The 21,512-nt window shown below is 43.8% G+C and overlaps 1 protein-coding gene across 5 annotated transcripts in view; it reads right to left on the reverse strand.

The window, feature by feature from the left end:
• Positions 1 to 21,512, reverse strand: part of RANBP10 (RAN binding protein 10) — a 66,866-nt gene that overhangs the window by 31,997 nt on the left and 13,357 nt on the right. For 4 of the 5 annotated variants that reach the window (XM_062621291.1, XM_062621290.1, XM_062621294.1 and 1 more), the window contains exon 3: positions 19,893 to 19,945. The exons of the other annotated variant lie outside the window; for it this stretch is intronic. In XM_062621291.1, the coding sequence (XP_062477275.1) occupies positions 19,893 to 19,945 (53 nt within the window). The remainder of the gene's footprint in view (positions 1 to 19,892; positions 19,946 to 21,512) is intronic. 5 annotated transcript variants of the gene reach the window in all.

The raw sequence follows: 21,512 nt of genomic DNA on the forward strand, positions 1-21,512 counted from the left end.
AGTCTACTGTCAAACTTCCACTGCCAAGACTCCATTCAGTAAAAGTATCACTGAAATACCAAGGATTTAACACTGTGGCCCTTCTCCATTATCCATTTTATTTTCCCTGCTGCTGGCCTGTGGAAGGCTGCCATCGCTGATCTATTAGTTTAGTCTCCCCAGAACCAGACCTGTGACATGTGCATCAGTTCAGAACTTCTCTCATGAAGCTGCTGGCAACTTCAGATGATAACTCTAATCAATTTATCTACTAAGCTACTTAATATAATACAATCTAAATGCAAACTTCTAGTGATTCTAAAAAAAAAAAAAAAAAAAAAAAAAAAAGCATTCCTGGCCTTAAAAAGCATTTGAAAAGACCTTGTCATCAGATACAACTACGTAGTCAGATGCTTACACACCTTACACACCAGGTAAGGCTACCAGAAGAAATGCAACAGTGTGCCCAACTGTGAGGACAACTTGCACACACGCTATAGGTTCTGCAGTATAAGGGAAAAAAAAAGGTTTCATCACCTACAGATCTCGACAGATCCTACTTAAAAAAAACCAACTCCTCCTGCTCCTGTTAAGATTTGTGCTTCACAGTACTACTACTTGCTGTACTCCCAAAGGTGGTGATGAACACACTGATGAGATGAACTCCAGTCAGAAGCAACTGAAGAAAGGCTTCATAGAATCAGAGAGTGATTTGTGTTGTAAAGGACCTTAAAGCTCATCCAGTTCCAACCCACTGCCACAGGCAAGGACAACTTGCCACTAGACCAGGTTGCTCCAAGCCCTGTCCAACCTGGCCTTGAACACTGCCAGGGATGGGGCAGCCACAGCTTCTCTGGGCAACCAATGCCAGGGCCTCAGCACCCTTACAGGGAAGAACTTCTGCCTAAGATCTCATCTCAACCTCCCTCTGTCAGGTTAAAGCCATTCCCCTTTGTCCTGTCCCTATAGGCCCTTGTCAAAAGCTCCTCTCTAGCTTTCTTGTAGCCCATTTAGGTACCGGGAGCTGCTGAAAGGTCTCCCTGGAGCCTTCTCTTCTCCAGGCTGAAAAAGCCCAGCTCTCTCAGCCTGTCTCCAGAGCAGAGGATGCCTCAGAGCATCTCCGTGCCCCCCTCTGGACTCACTCAAGCAGGCACTCTGAGGATAGTGCCAGCTTTGGTATGCATTGCAACAGTGCCTCGACAAAGTCTTATTTGAATTTTACTCTCCACAGAGAATCACTAACACCACCAATTCAGGAGACTTCGCTCACCCAGAACTTTGCTAATGACATACAGACTTCACTTTTTCAACTCAGAAGTTGCATAATGCTGAATTTGGACCTGACATAATACTAAGTGCTTTAAATCTAGACTGTCAGCCTTATCAAATCACCATGGTCACCTTAAAACACCAAACCATTTGTTGGCGAAAAGTTACCATACTCACCATAAACATAAGTTGAGCAGTATTAATTATATACCTAACCTTCAGTTATTTATTAATCAACTAATGTATCAGTATTTCTAAAATTCTGCCCAGAATAAACATGAGGGCAATGGCATCCAGGGCATTCCAGCACTGGCCAACCTCAGCCAGTCTCCTGGAATTTCCTAATAATCTGAATTAAAAATAACAATCAGCACTTCTAATACTTCTAGGTCAAAGTCATGTGGGCCTATTGATTCAAATAGTGTACCCTATCAAAAGTGTTTGGCATTATCTTGAATTACCAGAGGAGTGGGGAGTAACTCATCACACATATTTTGCAAATACGTCCTCCAGTCTCTCCGAATAAAAAAAACACTTGCTGAAACCTTGGGACTTTTCTGCCTTATTAACAATTTACTATCGCCACCTAGTAATAGGTTTATGATATTACAACCTTTGACTCCTATGGCACTGCTCATGCCTCCAGTTACTCAATAGCTTCTTTCTTTACAAAACCTAACACTGCTTTAATAAGGGCTGCCTCAGACTTTTTTATGCCTTCCCCACACTTACACTGACAAACTGCCTGGACATTTTAACTTCTGCACCACTTGTACTCAAGTACTTCCAGAAGCCACTGTTGAGACCTGGAAGACAAGTTCTTATAAAGGTCAGTCATACAGAAGATGGGGTCAACCCAGATAAGGGTCCTAATTCAAGAGTGAGACAGCATAAGCATAGAACACGTGTGTAAGATGCTCTTACTGAACACTGTGACCACTTTCAGCAGAGACACACTGAGCCAGGTGGAGATTCTGCTCCCTTAGTACTCAGAGGATTTTCTTTCCATTAAATTGTACAATCCTCCTTTAAGTAGATGGAAACATTCATACCATCCACTGTATACTGCAAGAATTTTTACAGCATAACTTCAAGGAGCATGAGAACATGCCTCCTACTAGTTGTACCTGATACCCTGTAGTTCTTGCATTCGAGAAGATGGCAAACTACATGTTCAGTCTCTCCAGAACATACATCATTATATAGACCTCTGCAAAATCCCCCATAATCATCCCTTTTCCAGACTGATGATTCCTAGCCTATTTAGCTACTTCCTGTATTTCTGACCACCATCAGCTGAACCTTTTCTGGATCTACAGTGCTCTGTTGAGAATGGAGATGAAGGTGCACCATGGAGGACAGCAGGCTGTAGTTGTTCTCTATACTGTTCCTAGCTCTCTTTGAGTTAATCCCAGCATTTTCCCTTTATTGTACTTTTTACCACTGATGTTTCCATGAAGCTATTGTCATCACTCCAAAATGCATCGTCACTCCTGTGACAATGCTCTCTCCACGCAGATTTCCACCTGCCATCTCACTGCTGCAGCTCCTTTCCAGGTCCTCTCACCTTCCCACCTGCAGTGGGCTGGTGCAGTCTATCCTGGGAAGCTGCTTCTAGAAAAACCCTGGAACCACCCACGAATGAACCGTTTCTGACCAGTAACTAAGCTCAACAAGGCTATGTGGTGTAAGTAACACCCCATTTCAGTCTCTGGGTGATAGCTGATGTCTAGAGCCATGGCTATGTCACACCTATGTGCAGCTGACCAAGTCTAAAAGTTCTCAATTGCAAGTGCAGATTCCCTGCAAAATGTCAGACATCTGGACGGGATGGGAGAATGCGCTTTTCTTTTTCTTATAAAAAGTAGATCACAGACCCCCAAAGAACGATACTTGATAGCCTGTACTGAGCTAGAGTGACTGGAGGGTTTAGTTAGCACAGATAGTTCATTCCTTCCTTTTCCTTCCCCATCCCTCTTCGAAAGCACAAAATCATATAAAGGGGAGAAAGGCAGAGAACAGAATGGACTTGGGCACCTGGCTCATGGCAATAGTCAAAGCCGAACCTAAACTTCCGAACTCCTAAGGCTTCTGTTTTCACTACAGCTCATTTTGAAGACAAGTGCACATGCAAATACACAGGCAGAACCACTCTGCCAGCAGGACCTCAGAAGCTAGTGAACAGAAAGAGGTTCAAATGATGTCCTTTGAATTGAACCCTTAAACTGCCAAACCCAAGATACATGTATTTGCAACCAGCCAGACATATTCAGAATAGCTCAGCCTGTGCAATCAAAAAGAGAATGTGAAGAAAGAAAACCAGAAACCATGAGGGGGCCTTGGGAAGATATTTTTATATGTTCAGCACCAAACCAAAGTTCTGTTTGGCCTGCTAACAAGAACAAGCAGAAAGACCGATCTTCTTGGCAGGCTACCTTGGTCCTAACACACAGTGAAAAAAAATGAACAGCAAGTTCCATTGCTGCTGCTTGCTGAACAGGGTGGATTTAACACAATACCAGAGCGCACGGCATGAAAGACTTCAGTTACTTCAGGACATGGTTGCAGGATCAGCTCATGCATGCTCCCTGTTAAGCACTGGAGATTGATGAAGTGTGCACTAGTACCCCCAACTATCTTCCACCCACTCCTGCTAAACCCTGCCTTGCCCATTCAGTGGCAACCCTGCTCTACTCTTAACATTTTGGACAGATCCTGTGATGGAGGTAACTTTTGTATACAAGATCAGGTTCTGCCTTGCAAGGCTGCAACAGGGAAGTGGCACTACCGGGCTAAGACACCATTTACTGCTGTGCACTGTAGAAATAACATAGCATTTTAGCTTTCCATCTCAAGAGTGCCAGCAATGTATACAGAACTTCTGTCAGGCAGTGAATAAAACTGGCATCACGGCTACCTCACACATCTAGGAACACCAGGACACAAATAAGATGCTCAGCCTTGGAAGTGTGTAGCATCAGCCCATGTACAGCACAGAGACAATGCAAGGTGCCCTGATGGAAATTATGAAGAGCAGTATTTTCATTATGTCTTTGCCAGCCTGCTGCTCCTTTGACAGAGTGCAGAGAAGAAAGTGAACTGACAACTTGCTGGAGCAAGTCCAGAGGAGGCCATGGAGATGCTCTGAGCATCCACAGCACCTCTGCTCTGAAGACAGGCTGAGAGAGCTGGGCTTGTTCAGCCTGGAGAAGAGAGGGCTCTGGGAGACCTTAGAGCAGTTCCCACTGCCTAAAGTGGCTACAAGAAAGCTGGAGAGGGGCTGTGGACAAGGGCCTGCAGGGACAGGACAAGGGGGAATGGCTTTAACCTGACAGAGGGGAGGCCGAGATGAGACCCTAGGCAGAAGTTCTTCCCTGTGAGGGCGGTGAGGCCCTGGCACAGGTTGCTCAGAGAAGCTGTGGCTGTCCCATCCCTGGCAGTGTTCAAGGCCAGGCTGGATGGGGCTTGGAGCAATATGGTCTAGCGGCAGGTGTACCTGCCTGTGGAAGTGAGTTGGAACTGGATGAGCCTTAAGGTCCCTTCCCACACAAGCCAGTCTGGTTCTGCGCTTCTGTTGTTCTGACATCTCCCTGCGCATCAAGGTTCAAACATGCCAGACTTGCCAGTGGGCACAGGAGGCTGTGGAAGGCAACATACACCAGGATCCATGCTGAGCTCTTGTCTGATTGCATGCCAAGGACAGATGTGTAAGGCCCGGTGATCACAGAAAAGATGGTTGTTCAAGTAAGTTACAGCCTGACACCTCAGACTCTTCCTGCTCTGGCACCTGCCAGGCTTGAAAGGATGGCAGACAAATGGACATTACCACTGACATATGGACCATTCCCTACCCATGTGCATTCTAGGGGAGAAACATGTCCCAGTGCAGCTCAGTCCATTTGTTCAAGGTCACTGGTACCTGGTGCAGAAGCTGCTGCCAAAGGCAGAGCTTTGTTCCCAGCAAGAACCATGGTGACCTGACCTGCAACCTGGGAAACCTGAAACAGCTGAAGCAGGAAGCAATGGTGTGGAAGTATGCATCTGGCCACAGGAAAAGCACAGGAAAAGCAGATGGAAGTTCCTCAGAAAGAATCGGATTTGCAAATAGGGTTTGTGGCTGTTGTATCCTGAGTAATGGGAGAGTTTGAAGGCTCCCCAGTGTCTGCTCTACACTTTATGCAGGGTCTGCATCTTTCCAGATCTTAACTGCACCTACTTTCTCTCTTCTGTCTTTTGACATACTTTTCATCTTCCTCCCTCCCTGTTCTTGTCCCGTATTTTGCCCATGGCATTTCTCTTCCCACCCCTCTGACCAGCAATCCTAGCTTTCCAAGGCTGCCCATGTCTGGGCAAGTAGCATGCAAACACTAGCTGCAGAGGGACAGGAACTTGTGTCAACACACTGAAATAAACCAAACAAAGTAATTTTAATGACATTTATTGAATCCAAAGTCCAGCAGAAACAGATGTACAAACTTTGCTTGTGCAGCGCTTGGCGAATGGGATATGGAGGGTGGAGCCAGGCGCAGGGCCCAGGGACGCTGCTGAAGCATGCTCCAGCTGGAGGCAGGGCCATATCTATGCACCATGCTGCGCAGGCTGCTGCTCCCAGCCAGCCATGGCCTTTGGCAGCTGCAAAGCATGGTGGCAGTGGAGGGGAAGGTACATTAAACAGAAGCTGAAAAGATGAATATAGTGCAGAGAGAAGTAGGATGTTGCTGTTGAGAGCTGCTTCTACAGTGCCCTGGGCACAGCAGTCAAAGGCAGGGACAGGACAGAAACAAATATGGGGAAGAAGCCATTACCACATTAGAAGCAGAACCACTCTCTGACTGCTCTACCATCTTCCAGTACTCTTGGCTCTGTCATGGAGCCAAGCTCACGCCAGTCAAAGCATGCCTTTGCCCCTAGCGAAGGGAAGGCCAAACAAGCGCATGTGCTCCTACAGCTTTAGAAGCTAATTGCCTGGTCAGGAAAAGTCTGTTGCCCCAAGAAGCATCTGGGGTGCTGCAGCCTCTCATCTGTACTGTGCTGTTCTATAGAATTTATGCCAAACCACATGAAGTTGCATAAATATCAGGTGCTTGAGTGAGGGCGAAGAGGTAGCTTTGTTTTTTTCACGTTCCAACCATGCTTCAGAATCAGATCAACTCTTAATGTTGCAACACATCTTCCTGTTTAAATAACCAGCCTACAGAAATAGCTGCTCAGTGCCACAGTAACCTATGCTATAGATTTGGGGTGGCGGGAATAGAGGAGGCATGGTCCTGACATGGAACAATTTTCCAGGCACACTCACATCACCAGCTGCAGGACAGGAATAGGATGAGGGAACAGCATGCTCAGCATATTATAGCATCTTCCTGGCAGAACTCCAAGGGTCTGTACATCTGTCCAGAACATGTCAAAGAAAAGGAAGTGTCCCTAAAACCCACTTATCTAGGGACACCAGGAAATGAAGAAGAAGCCCTGGCTGGTAATACCCCAACATTTTCTTTCTCGTAAACGCTTCTACTTCTTCTGCAAGATGGCAAAATGACTTTGAATGCAACAGAAGCCTAAACACTGCCCTACGGGACCAATGCATATGCAGAAAATAAAACTTTACCCCACGGAGGACAAACTTCCTCAAGCAGGGCTGGACATGCTCAGGTCCCATGGCCTTTGTATTATCACAGTGAACATGTCCAGGGTAATGGTGCAGTGCACCACACCACAGCACACATCAACTTCCCTTTCATCCTGGCTTCCAGCAGATCAAGCTGTCTCATCCAAGACCAAAAAATGTGTCAACCATCCAAAGGAGAGAGGGGGAAGAAAAAAAGAAAAAAGGAATCCCAGCATCACTTTCATATTAAGAGAGCAAGACCAAAAGGACACAGCAACCCAAAGATCAAAAAGACTCCCAGGACAGCTAAAAAGACCTGCAAGCATTTGGGAGACCCAGCAGAATGTGGGTGCTAAGGAAGATTTCTTGATCCACCATAGACTCCAAGCAGAAAATAACACTAAAATTTCCTGTTTAAAAATATTGATGTGGCATGATGGTCTTCAGACCAGGTCAGCAGCTCCTATCATTTGACAGCTACTGCACCCTAACTAGCCTTCAAAACATCACCAAACAACAGTCTACACCTAATTATATAAAATGACACCACCCATTGACTCATAAAGAGAAAATAACAAAACAGAAGGCTCTGGATGGCTGCAACACGGGCTATTGTTGACCCCTGGACAGGAATGGTCTGTTCTACCTGCCCCAAGATTTGTCAATTAATTAATTCCACTATAAACTAGCACACACCTCACCACAGAATACAGTCATCAAGATAAAAATCCTACTTCCTTGAATGAATAAAGATGACAAACCCTCCTAAGTACAAACTTGATGGGTTATCTTCTCCTGGCATCAGAATATGATCTGGTCTTCCCTATACCAGAAAGATCAAGATGCACAGCAAACCATTTATAGCCCGTAAAGAACACAACGCAGTTAAAGCACAACTACAAAATAGGTTGGCCTTATCTACAAGGCAAGACTCAAAAAGCTGTCTAGCATGATCAGGTCACCACTGCACTACTGTAACTATTATATTACCTGACACCCCAACTGGAGGGGGTTAGGAGAAAAGCAGGGGTGCAAAATAGTGTAGGACTGGGATGAAAAAGAAGTCAGATAAGGAGTTTTGCCATTTATCTATTCTGGGCTACACTTGCAGCCCAGAAAGCCCTTGTGTCCTACACTGGATCCCCAGAGTGTAAGCAACAGGTTGAGGGAGTGGATTCTGCCTCTCTACTGCTCTCTGGGGAGATCTCCCCTGCAGTCCTGTGTCCAGCTCTGGAGCAACAACACAAGAGGGCCATGGAGCTGTTGGAGTGAGTCCAGAGGAGGCTACAGAGATGCTTCTGAGGGCTGGAGCAGCTCTACTCTGGAGACAAGCTGAAAGAGCTGGGCTTGTTCAAGCTGGAGAAGAGAAGGCTCATTAAGGGGAGACCTTAGAGCAGCTCCAGTGCCTAAAGGGGCTGCAGGAAACCCGGAGAGGGGCTTTTGACAAGGGTCTGTAGAGACTGGACAACAGGGAATGGCTTTAACCTGACAGAGGGGAGACTGAGATGAGATCTTGGGCAGAAGTTCTTCCCTGTGAGGGTGGTGAGGCCCTGGCACAGGTTGCCCCTGAGAGGTTGCCCACAGCCCTACTTGCTGAGCACTTAATAGTGGAAACACTTTCTTTGACTAACCTTCCAAGGCTATGGTTACTGCCTTGAAATACTGGCTGATGGCTTTGTTCAGCTGATACAGTGTGGCTAAGCACATTCCCAAATATTCCACGGTGAAGTGTGATTACTGAAAGCTCAGTGTTTGTCTGCCTCCTCCATTCAACCCTGCAGTCTGCATGTCCAAAACCAGGTCTAACTGAAATGACCAACAGAAACAGGGAAAAAAAAATAGAAAACAACACTTCCCTAAAAACCTGCCCAAATGGCTGGCAGCAGTTTTGCTGGCTGTAGACAAGGCAGTCAATATGAGCAATGCGAGCAAACACATGAACTGAAGTGGATCTGAAGGGGAACAAGGCAGTCACTTTTACTTTATACAGTCCCAATTTTCACATAAATAGCCATAAATAAAACATGAGATCAAATTTACACTTAACTCAGAAGGTTGTTCATCCCTATTCTGTGGTTCAGGAGCTGGTTTTGATACTCTCCACCTCTGAACACATCTGAGAATGAGTCAGGCCTGACCTTGTTTGAGAACTTGATCATCACTGCTCTAGTGTCACTATTCAGCAAATATTGAGCAGTGAACTAAGGTGTATGTCCAACTCCTTCTGCCATGCCAACTCACCCGGTATCAACTCTCAGCAGAAGGCTCATGTTTTAAAACGTGCCCCACCTAAACAACTTGTATCCAGCTAGTGCAAGATAATCTGATGAGGAGGCACACCTAACGAGCAGAGCATATAGGAGTGCTGGGTGCTTTGGCAGCCATGAGGGTCAAGAAAGAAACTGCACAAGAACAACCGCCAGTTCAGCAGTTCTTGTTTTGGTATTCTCAACTGCTTATAAAAACTGTGTGAGTCCACCTACTGTAAACCGCAACTCCTACACAGTACACTTCAGCACCATGACTCCAAAACCCAAGACCTATTGGGAAGAAAGAGGGAACAGTACAATAAACTAACATACAAATGTGTGCATTTCTTGCAATTCCTGCACAGCATGTTCATAGTCAAAGTTGGTTTCTTTGCAAGAAACCACTGTCCTTTGATTTGCACAATCCCAGAGTGCAGCCCAGGCTGGGAGCAGCACTGGGTAAAGGGACCTGGGAGTCTGGGGGACACAAGCTCTTTAAGAGTGAACAGTGGGCAGCTGTGGTAGAGAAAGGGAACAGGGTGATGGGGAACATCAACAAGGGCATCACCACCAGAGATAAAGATGTCATTGTCCCACTCTGCTCACCATTTGTCAGGCCACACTTGGGAGTGCTGTGCTCAATTCTGGTCCCCACTGTACAAAAAAGGTGTGGACAGGCTAAAGAGCTTCCAGAGAAGAGCCACAAAGATGTTCCAAGGACTGGGCAGAAATGTCGGAGCAATCCCAGGTTGGGCAGAGAAGAGATTCAAAGCAGCCCTGTGGAGAAGGACTTGGGGGTGTTGGTTGATGGGAAACTGAACATGAGCCAGCTTCAGTGTGTGCTCGCAGCCCCGAAAGCCAACCATATCCTGGGCTGCATCAAAAGGAGTGTGACCAGCAGGTCAGAGGAGGTGATCCTGCCCCTCTACTCTCGTCTCGTGAGACCTCACTTGGAGTATTGTGTGCAATTCTGGTGTCCTCAACATAAAAAGGACATGGAACTCTTGGAACAAGTCCAGAGGAGGACCACGAGGATGATCAGGGGACTGGAGCACCTCCCATATGAAGACAGGCTGCGAAAGTTGGGGCTGTTCAGCCTGGAGAAGAGAAGGCTGTGTGGAGACCTCATAGCAGCCTTCCAGTATCTAAAGGGGGCTATAGGGATGCTGGGGAGGCACTCTTCATTAGGGACTTCAGTGACAGGACAAGGGGTAATGGGCTAAAACTTAAACAGGGGAAGTTTAGATTGGATATAAGGAAGAAATTCTTTACTGTAAGGGTGGTGAGGCACTCGAATGGGTTGCCCAGGGAAGTTGTGAATGCTCCATCCCTGGTGGTGCTCAAGGCCAGGTTGGGCAGAGCCTTGGGTGTTACAGTTTAGTGTGAGGTGTCCCTGCCCATGGCAGGGGGGTTGGAACTATATGATCTTAAGGTCCTTTCTAATCCTAACTATTCTATGATTCTGTGTTGGACCAGATGATCCTTGAGGTGCTTTCCAACCATGGAATTCCACGATTCTATGATTTCAGGTAACTTATTCCACTACCACCAAGACAATTTCTGTAGATGCTCTCATCCCATCATACCCTACAGCATTAATAACTGTGGCATGCACATCACAGCCTCTTTAATTTATCACCAGCAAGAAACCAGACACAACTAGAAGGTATTTAGCTCAGAAATTTCCCAAAATAAGATTCTTCTCCATCACCCACATTTGAGTTTTCCTTGTGAAGCCCTTCCATAGCACAGGCATTGCCACTACCAGCACTCAGCCCCTCTAAAAACAGCTAATAGCCCTTCTCAGCTCCGTAGCTTCACAAACTTCAGTCCCTTGATCATTTGGCCTATAATGTATCACATAGGTAACAGCAGAACAAGCATATGCTGCCATTAACATCTGTTTTCAATGCTTTATTATGTGAATGAATGAAACAAAGTTCAGGTCAAAAAAAAAAAAAATCTAATCAAGTTCAAGTGTCATCTGGCTAATCACCAGAATAAAAGGTATCCAGCCAGACGCAGCCAGCCCAGTACGCCCCAGCAAGATGCTCCTTTACGAGACGTCTCCATGAACAGCTGGATAACTATTAATCGGAGGGAACACTCAGTCTTTAATTAAGGTTTTCAGCACATATCATAGGTGAGAGTAAAACCTGTTTCTATCAAAAATAACCTCAGACCACTGCTACCCGTGCATTTCTGTAGAATAAAGTTTCACAGAGGAGTTGCTTCAACCTGCCCTGCCTGTGTGATGAACTGGGCAACAAACAGATCCAAGTTAATAACAACCCTAAGACCAACCAGTGTCCCCCGCCCACCATTATTAACCCAATTACATGACCCACTTCACATGCAGCCACACACACTAGTTTGTTGGGATAAATTAGAGGGTACCAGAAGCGTAAGCAAGTTTGTGCATAGGAACTGGCACAGCCAGCTAAAGTACCGCACGTGTATCTACATCCTGGGGGCAATTCCAAAGCAGCTTTGGGGAAGTGCCCTTTTATTTATTATTTATTTTAAAAATCAGTATCAGCCCTATTTTAACTGAAATACAGAAACTAATGGCCATACTCTACAATTTACGCAGGTACTAAGTAAGTAATGTGTGTCTTTATGAAATTCCTTACGTGTACTAGTTATCTATATGCAAATCAGACACCAAACCAAAGATTTGGGGACTATTCAATTTGGGTTATACTTACTGCACAAATTAAATAATTTCCTGACAAGTTGTATCTCCTCCTGGCTAGTAAGGGGAAAGATTTAAATGTGGAGTTTGGTTATATACTACTTCTTCATTGAATAGCTCCAGCAGGACAGTGCAGAGACAGTCTTGCCATTACCAGTCTAGCAGAAGTGATATTAACAGATCCAAACTGCCATAAAAAGTATTAAATCTTGAACCAAGTATACATTTTGGTACCACCTTAAGTTACTCAAGAACCACTTCTATCCCAAAACTCTATCATACAGTACTCAAAGGTCTCTGTGGTGCTTAGTCCTGCAGAGGACACAACAAAGTGCAAGTAGAAAACACAAAGAAAAGAAGCAAGCAAAGAGGACTAAGCAATGATCATGCAAAAGCAAGTACTCAAACCCCTCCTAAGAAATCACAAGACTTCCTTCAGCCATTCTTGAACAATTTAAGTGGTTTAACTAGAAACCTCAATGGCCTCAAATTCACCAAGAAGAGCTACAAGCAACACTAAGAACAAAGCAGGGGCTTGAGGGGTAGGTAAGTTGAATGCCTCCATGCTTCTTTTAGCATTAAACCCTCCTTATGGATAATAACGGAGGAGAGGAACAGAACTTGGGTTTCTCTGTGGTGCTCCAAGGCTCTCTACGTACTCCACAGGCACCACATATGAATAACTTTACTTCAGTCTGATGTGCACAGAGCACAACAGGCAGCGTGCCCATAGCCTGAGGTCTACTTGCCCAGCCTTCACACATGAAGTCTACACTGTCAGCAGCTTGGACTGCCACTGCTTTCTGATCCTTTTTTTTTTCATAAAATCATAGAATAGTTTGGGTTAGAAGGAACCCCCAAAGGTCATCTAGTTCAACCCCCCCTGCAATGAGCAGGAACATCTTCATCCAGATCAGGCTACTCACAACCTCATCCAGCCTGGACTTGAATGTCTCCAGAGATGGGACATACATCATCTCTCTGGGCATCCTAGGCCATAATTTTACCACCCTCATTATAAAGAATTTCTTCCTCACGTCCAGCCTGAATCTCCCCTCTTTTAGCTTAAAACCTTCTCCCTTCTTCCTGTTGCAACAGGATCTGCAAAAAAGTATTTCCCCATGTTTCTTACAGGCCTCTTTTAAGAACTGAAAGGACACAATAAAGTCTCCCCAGCTTCTTCTCTTGTTGCGGTTTAAGCCCAGCCAGTAACTCAGAACCATGCAGCCACTCACGCCCCTCCTCCTTCTCCCTCCTACTCCCAGCAGGATGGGAAGGAGAATTGGAAGAATGTAAATCCCACTGGCTGAGATAAGAACAGTCCAATAAGTAAAGTACAACATAACACTGCTACTACTACTACTACTACTACTAACGATAAGGGAAGCAACAAGGGGAGAGAATATAAAAACTAAAAAGGGAAAAAAGACCACCAATAAACAATAAAAACAAATGATGCCCAATACAATTGCTCAGCACCTGCTGACAGACACCCAGCCCAATGCAAGCAGCAATCTGGGCCTTCCAGGTGACTCCCCTTAGTTTATGTCCCAAGCATGATGCTCTGTGGTATGGATTATCACTTTGGGGTCAGTTGTCCTGTCTCTGTTCCCTCCAGGCTTCCTGTGCTCCTCCCCACTGGCAGAGCATGAGAGACTGAAAAGTCCTTGATCAGGGTAAGAGCTGCTGAGCAACAGTTAAAACATGGGTGTGTTACCAGCATTGTTCACAGACTAAAGCCAAAACACAGCATTGCACCAGCTACTAGAAAGGAGAAAAATAACTGTTACAGCTGAACCCAGGACTTCTGCAGGCTGAACAACCCCAACTCTCTCAGCCTTTCCTCATAGTGGAGGTGCTCCATCCCTCTGATCACTTTTGTGTGTGTCCTCTGGACCCTCTCCAACAGGTCCATGTCTTTCCTGTACTGAGGTATCCAGAGCTGGATGCAATACTCCGGGGGGTGGGGGGAGGGACGGGGAGAGTGTCTCAGGAAAGCAGAGTAGAGGGGCAGAATCACCCATCTGCTTTCCTAATTTGTTGACAAGTTGCAAGAAGGATAGACTACATCATTAAAATTACATCTAAACTAAAAGCAAAACTTTGATTTGCTCTGTTTCCTGGATTTGCCTGAACTATAATGTTTTCTTTTACCACAGGGAGTAAGACATTGGTGCTTGTGATGGTTAGATTTCAAAAGAGGTCAACCCACATTGCCACAAATCAAGAAAACATTGCCAGTAGGGATAGGGTGCATTAAGAGCCACGGCTATTTCATCAGAGAGAAGAGCAAAAAGAAGTGATAGAGGTCTCCATGTATATAAAGATGAAAGAAATTAATTATTCTTCACCTCCACATGATCCAAGAGTAAGACTACATAGGAGATTCGGTTTAGCCATCAGGAAAAGTTTCCAGCACAACAGTGTTGAAAGAAGTTGCCAGAAAGATAATGAAAGACTGGTTTAGATGCACACCTCTCAGGCAGGACTGATGCATAATTGAATTAGCTTCAGATCAGAATATTTGATGAGGTCTCATCTTCTATAATTATTATATTTACCATTGGGACTAAGTCCTTTAGCACAAGTCATTCATTTATCACTGGAGTAACAGAAAGTGACAACAGAAAGCATAAACTGATACAAAACTAGAAGGAAGGCCAGAAGGAACATCTGGAGGTCTCCTGCCAAATTTCCCACTCATCACAGTGTTAACTTAAGAATTAGATGAGGTTGCCTAGAGCCTTGTCCAATTGAGATTTTAAAATCTCTGACGATACACCCCCAGCCCTGATGAGGAATAGCATCTTATTTCCAATCAGAATTTTATTTGTTGCAACTGGTGTCCATTGCCTCTCTTCCCTGTACTGTGCACGTCTGAGAAGAGTCAGGGCCCATGCTGTCTACAAGCTCTTTTAGATAATAAAAGGCTGTTACTAGATCCCTTTTCCGTCTCTTCTCCTCCAGGGTGAACAAGTCCAGTTCCTTTAGTTTCTCACTGGTTCCTACAATACAACATCTATCCAGCCTCCCTTCTCTGGTCATCACTGGAAAGGAGCACACCTGCCTGAAAAGCCCTCATGAATACTCCTACTGGAGAAACCAGTGGCTTTTTCCTCTGAAAGGAAGGAACAGGAAGACAGAGTCCTCAACAGGCTTGCTTCCCTCCTGCACCTCCTCTGATAACATACAAGATAAGCTGAGAAGAAATAAAGTCCTACCTACAAATGTCAAAAGAAATCTATCAGCAAGAGGAGAATGCAAAGGAAGGGATCTGCAAGCAAAGCTAAAAGGGAAAGCCCATTCATCATGCTGGTGACTTACAGAAAAGGATGGATGGCTTTCAGAGTAGAGGGGAGTATGGGAAATCTTAATTCCCAGTGCTCATTTTTATTTTATCTACATGTCTACGGAACAGATCACTCACAAGGACCCTTTGCTGAACAGAGACACAGGACAACTGGACAAACTGTTTCAAGGCATCACAGTCCCTGAAGCCAAACCCCAACACAGAGCAGGTCTCTGTACAACGATTTTTGCTGGTTATTTTGCACTCAAATTCAAGTCCATAAAGGTTCATTGATTTTGAAAGCTTGCTCTTTTGATACAGAGTTTGAAGCAGGCAGAGAGTAACTAAGCCAAGCAGTACCCTTTCACTTGAAAAGTAAGGTGAAAAAATAATCAAAGTTTTATAAAACAAAAGGATGGAGAGTGGAAGCTGACACTCCCCTTAACATGTATAATGTTGCACAGTAGGGTAAGTCATTTATTAACCAGTGGGTGTTTAAAGTCTGTAAAAGAGATTGGTCAGATCCTATCTATGCTATTTCTTAAACCGAAGCAGGGTATGCCTAAGGATATGGTTTCACAACATTACAGGCTGAACTAAGACCTTGATGCTAGGGGAGCATCATGCCTCTCCTCTCTGCTTGGCTGTATGTTCCTCTCAGTTAAACTCAAAGACCTGTAACAAAAGAAATGCTCTCACCCAACATCAGGAAAAACTTGAACCGATGAAAGGGAGAACTGCCTCCAGTGTGTGCTTCTCATCCATAGTAAAGACAGGAACACATCTGTTCCATTTTATGAAAGTTTAGTGAAACCTGTGGCAAACCACCATGCTCAGCTGAGCTCAGAAAAACTTAGTGGATTGAGGGCTAAATAATCATCACCATCATCATCATCAGCATCATCGTCATAAAAGGATGTTTCAGACATTATATTCAGGATGCAAAGGTAACAATGTCACTCCGTAAGTTCTGAAGAAACCAGCCTGCCAAAACCCCAACACAGCAGAACAGCAGAAAAACACCAAAGGCCTGGCAAAGGAGCTGACAAGTGCCAGAGCCTGGAGCTTGCACAAGGGAAGAAGAGGGACTTTGCAGCTGTAGGTGGCAGGGAGGAATGGTCAGGTTTTGACGACAGTAAGTGATATATCAGGTTCAGCTGTAACATGTAATTTCATCCTCTGATACAAAAAAAACCCAACCTGCTGGGCACACATGAAAAATCAGTTGTATCTGTAGCAAGAAGTCAGCAGACTTTTTAGTAAAAGCCATAAGCTTGAGGCAAACTGTTTATTGGTAAATGGCGTAGATGTCTTTTAAAAATGTGAACGTATGTCAAGACATGTAAGGGTCACAAAAGTTGGCACTTCAATAAAACCCCACAATAATTTCAGACCAATTGACTTTCAAAGCACAGCCCACCAAAACCTTGACTGGAAGAGGGACAGGGCATTTTAGTTTCAAAAGCAGTCCCGCTCACAGCACAGTTGCTCCAGTCACACTTCCACTCTTCAGAGAAACCTCAGCACTATCCCCACTGGCACCGAGCTGGGCTGAAGCCAAAATAAACTTGGCATAAAGTACAAATGCCCTGACCTGGAACTGGATATGGACAAAGCATTTTTTCTCAGGGACAGGGGTAGAGGAGCTAGAGATAGAACCCAGCAGCAAGATCATTCTTTGAATTAGGGCTGATAGGGTGCAGAGGATCCCCGCTGAAAGTGAGAGCAAGAAAGGGACCAGCTTTGGCTCCCATACCAGGCTTTGGGCTCCTAAGCCACTGCTTTTGGTGGGTTACATACTGCTCTGTCAGAACACCGAGCCAAAGTTGGTCTGTTAGAGCAGAAATGACTTAGAAAGGATATAAGGAGACAACCCTGGCAGGGTTTCAGCTCACAAAAAGTTAAAATTACACTTTGACACGAAGCCAAGTCAAGACTCCAAAGTCTGCTGCTTCTTTATGAGCTCTTCCTCTGTACTGTGAAGGACTCGGTAACAGTTAAGGCTAACTCTTACTTTAGTTACTTGAGCAATATAACAAAATAAATCAAACTAATTCTCCAAAAGCCAGGAATATAATTACTGAGCTGTAATACAGAGTTATACAGTTCATTTTACACAGATGATGGGAGATCGCCCTAACTATGCCCACTAAATCACTCTTGGCAGTGTAATCCACATGCAACCAAGCAAACAGCAGGTTCATAGGATCAAATTTGTACAGTTCATTGCTAAACAAGCACTAAGTCTCAAGTTCACTTTATGTTTTACTTAACACAGAGTTCCACATTTGCCACCTACACTCTAGAAATTATACATGCACTTTGATTCAAACTGGCCACAAAATACTGCTCATGTAGCTCTTGAGTTTTAAAGCCATTTATCAGAAGTGGTTTGGCTCATTTTTAGTCGATAGAGAAGGAAAAAAAAAATGTTGGCTGTTCAATTTCAGGACAGCACACTGATGAGATTCAGTACATACACCATCTCAGGTTAATATTCAGTGGTGTTTTATATATATACATATGTGTACGTTATAATCCCAGGAGAATCCTAGGTTAACCATAATCCAACCAGCAGTCTACTGGCCAAGTTTACAAGACAAACCCACCCATCTTTCCACTGCACAAGCCAGAAAGACATTTCTTGAACAGATCATGCTATGTTAATGGCCAAGTAACTCCTCTACCATACAGCCAAGCACTACAACCCTGGGAAGAGACTCGTCCTTCATCTCCTAAATGCACAACCTGTTTGGGTCAGGAGGTCTGGCAGGAGAGGAGTGCAGAGAAAAAAAGTCTGAAAACTGAGACTTCTATACCTTCTGTACACCAGATTATCCTGATCTAGACATTCCCTACCTTTCTGCAACCAAGTAGTACTTGAGAAAACTGGCAGTGTCCTGCCTTCCTCCTTTCTAGTTCCAAGCGCATACAGACCCCTGACCTAAATTCTCCCTCCAATGTGCATATGCTGCAGTTTTCATAACAATTATTAACAAATATAGTCTACAGTAAGATGGACATTCTTTAAAACATGGGTGTCACTGAAAGCATTCTCCCCCAAAATCTGAGCTATCACATAAGTGTAGAATAATTAAAGAGGGAAGGGACATCCATAAGTCACTTAGTCCAACCCCTACTAAAAGGTCTAATCGGATCAGGTTAGTCAAGGCCACATGCATCTGAGTCCTAAATACCTCCAAAGAGAGGTTCCACAAGCTCCGAAATTGCTGGAGAAAAACAGATGCAAGGAAGATGCGACAGGACTGAGGACTTGCCTCTGACAGTGGCCAGAAGACAACTCTCGAGGTCAATCAAATGTAACCAAAGCAGTACCAGGGAAAGAAAAGTCTGCCTGCAACTGGTAACTGTGGCTGCAATTTATCAATGGCCCCCATACTGCACTGACACTTAACAATGCTTCTTGCTTCACTGGTGAAATCTTAGTTGAATTAACTAATCCAGTTGAGCTACAATTCCAAATTTCTTCTCTATCAATGCAAAAGGTCCCAAATGCTCCCTTATTAATTCCAAGATACCCATGCTTCTCTTCAGTGATGAGACAAGGCAGCCGCTCCAACGCAAAGTTCAGCAGCAGATTTACAATTAAAAGAATGGGCACCAGCAATTTGGCTATTTTCTGAAATCCCCAAGGACCCTGGCTAGCTTAGTCTCCTTTTCATCTTCTTGCTGACACTCCACCTGCAGACTTAGCAGAACTTCACGGACATAGCTATAGAAATACACGTTCAGAAATTTATCATAGAGCTACAGAATCATGTATTTTGCCAAGAGAATAGTCAGTGATTTTGCTCCAATGCTGCAACACTTTCAATTATAAGGAAAAAAAAAAAAAAAGCACATTCCACTCTCTCAATATGCAAGTTATAAGCAAAGATGAAAGCAAAATCCTCACTGAGACGTAAATTCACAAGCATCTTAGTGCAAACCCTATGGAAGCTCTTCCTTTTGCTAGGACTTTCACAAAACATTCTCCTTTGGAGATACCAAGATGCATAACAAGGCATTTTAGCTGTAAAACAACTCCATCAGCAGTAAATCACACCAAAAATAAAAAAAAAATGACCACTGGGACCAGCTGTCATTCATCCTGGTACTAGAAGAACATTTACCTTCTACCAAACACTTCTGGTTTCCAGCCCAGCTGAAAGAATTCCTGTGGCAGAAGCCACTATCTTGATCCCAATCTAAAAATTGTAAGTTTACTTAATAAATTGGATACTGTTAGAGAAAGACTACCAATTCTTTCTTTTCAAAAAGAAGCTACTTAACCAACTTAGTGGATAACCTATAAACATTTCAAACAAGGGAAGCAACAATATTAACTGGAAATAGGCCTCTGTCACATTCTTCTGTTTTTTTCAGTGGGAAGAGGGAAAGAGAAGAGGAAAGGCAATGACAGGCCAATTTTCCTGTCATTTTCAGGTTCCTTCATGTAAATTTGTCAAGTAGGATGCACTCATGAAACATCAAATTATTTTGATAGGACACAAAGAAAAGCTTGCTTGTCTGCAAGCTCATTACCTTACCCATTACTCATTAGTTTAATATTAATTTCCATTATCTGCTAAAATCATCATGGCTACATTAACGATACTAGTAACTCAGTTTAGGGTAGCACTCAATAATTCAAAACTTCCAGACCCAAGACACTCATAGTGATGATATTTTTATTAACAGAAACACATGTGCTAATACACATATGTATAAATTAAAACTTTTATTTTCAAATGAACACTGAGCACAGACTGTAAACCAAAACAAACCTTAACAGTGACTTACCAGGAAGCCTGTTCAAGTTGACCCCTTGAGCAGACAGTCCTATTCCCATGTACCTTCAAAAAAACAAAGTATCAGTCAAGCACAGAATTGCCCAGCCACCTGATCTCCCGCAGCAGAAACAAGAATAGTAAGAAAATCCCAACACACAATCATTTAAGGTAAGAATCACTTTTCCATTACTTTTTTACTCTTTTATTGAATCCAAGATAAAATGTCAGTCTGCTTCAGTGACTGACAGCTTTCCAGTATATAATTACAGCTATTCTTTAGCTCTTCATGTGCAGGAAGAAGACTGGAAAGCAATCGGCAACTAAACTTCTGGAGGTTTTGGGGTTTGTTGTTGAGGTGGGTTTTTTTCATGTATCATTAAAAAAAAATTATAGAGGTGGTTAACAGTAAAAAATACATAAGGTCAGCTAGAGTATATGGGGACAAATGTCTATCAAGCCTAAGGTATGGCCTAAGGAACAGTTGGCAAGGGATGCACAGGACAGAGCAAACAGTTGTACTTTCCAAGAACATTCTTTCATTGTGCAACACATATTTTATGCATTTCTAAGGTGTCCTTTCTGTATTTCACACCCCAATAGATTTCCTCCATTAATGTGATCACTTTCTAAACCTTTGCAGCTTTTTCAGAGGACAACATCCTGCAGCTCCACCACTTAATTACGGTCCGAGCTGATTCTGCTTCACACTTGTATTTTAAGAATTAGAAGAGAGGGGAAGAAAGTTTCTCTGTTAACTTTACTCAAGGATTTGACAGTCCTCATTCATAACCCACTCCCCAGTGCTCTCAAGTTCAACTACTCACAGTCTACTCCGTTGTTCCTCTTACGGAAGCTCCTCTATACATCTTAATACTCTTGCTACACTTCCAGTTTTGTATTCTCTTTGAGAAGCCAGGGGAAACCAGAACAGCGAGCCACCAGAACAGCAAGCCACAAAGGCTCATCTTCCTCACTGCAATATTTATGCACATACACATTTTGTTTGTTCTATTTCTGTTAATTTTTATGGTCTGTAAATCTTTTAACCCCTGGAACCACAGAAACAGCTTCCCTGCTCACTCGTTTTTTTTTAACAAGCTTCCATATTTTTAGGTTGCTGTTGGGTTCTTGCTCATGTAAATGTATAAATTCAACAGGTGCAGCCAGCATCCCCCTGTTTTTTCACAGTAGTTTTCTTCTTGTGGCTTCCTCGACCACCTGCTCCACAAAACATTATTCATGACAAAAAACTTACTTCAGTAGTTGACCCAAAGTTAAATTTCTTCAAGCTATGTGGGTTAAGTCTTCTGCAGCAACTACTCCCTGCCCTTCAATTCTCCAACTCAATCATTGTCAACACCCCAATCAAATAGCATGGAAATGGTAATAATTGATTTTTTTTGTTTTTTACACAGAAATGTTAATCGTTAGAGATCTAAAGCTTATCAGATCTTTATTTACAATCTCTTTAATAAATGGAACTACATTGTCACAAACGCGGCCAATTTAGTCTTTCTTGTGCACTTCAGGTCCTGGTAGAATGAAGTTCCATATTTTAATCATGCAAACCCCAGCTTTTCAGGGCTTTAAATTAATTCAGTCCCTTATTTAGAAAACATGCCCTATTTCA

This window comes from Pezoporus occidentalis, unplaced genomic scaffold (genome assembly GCF_034315485.1).
Source record: "Pezoporus occidentalis ecotype Australia unplaced genomic scaffold, CSIRO_AGI_Poc_V1 ctg229, whole genome shotgun sequence".
Lineage (NCBI taxonomy): Eukaryota > Metazoa > Chordata > Aves > Psittaciformes > Psittacidae > Pezoporus > Pezoporus occidentalis.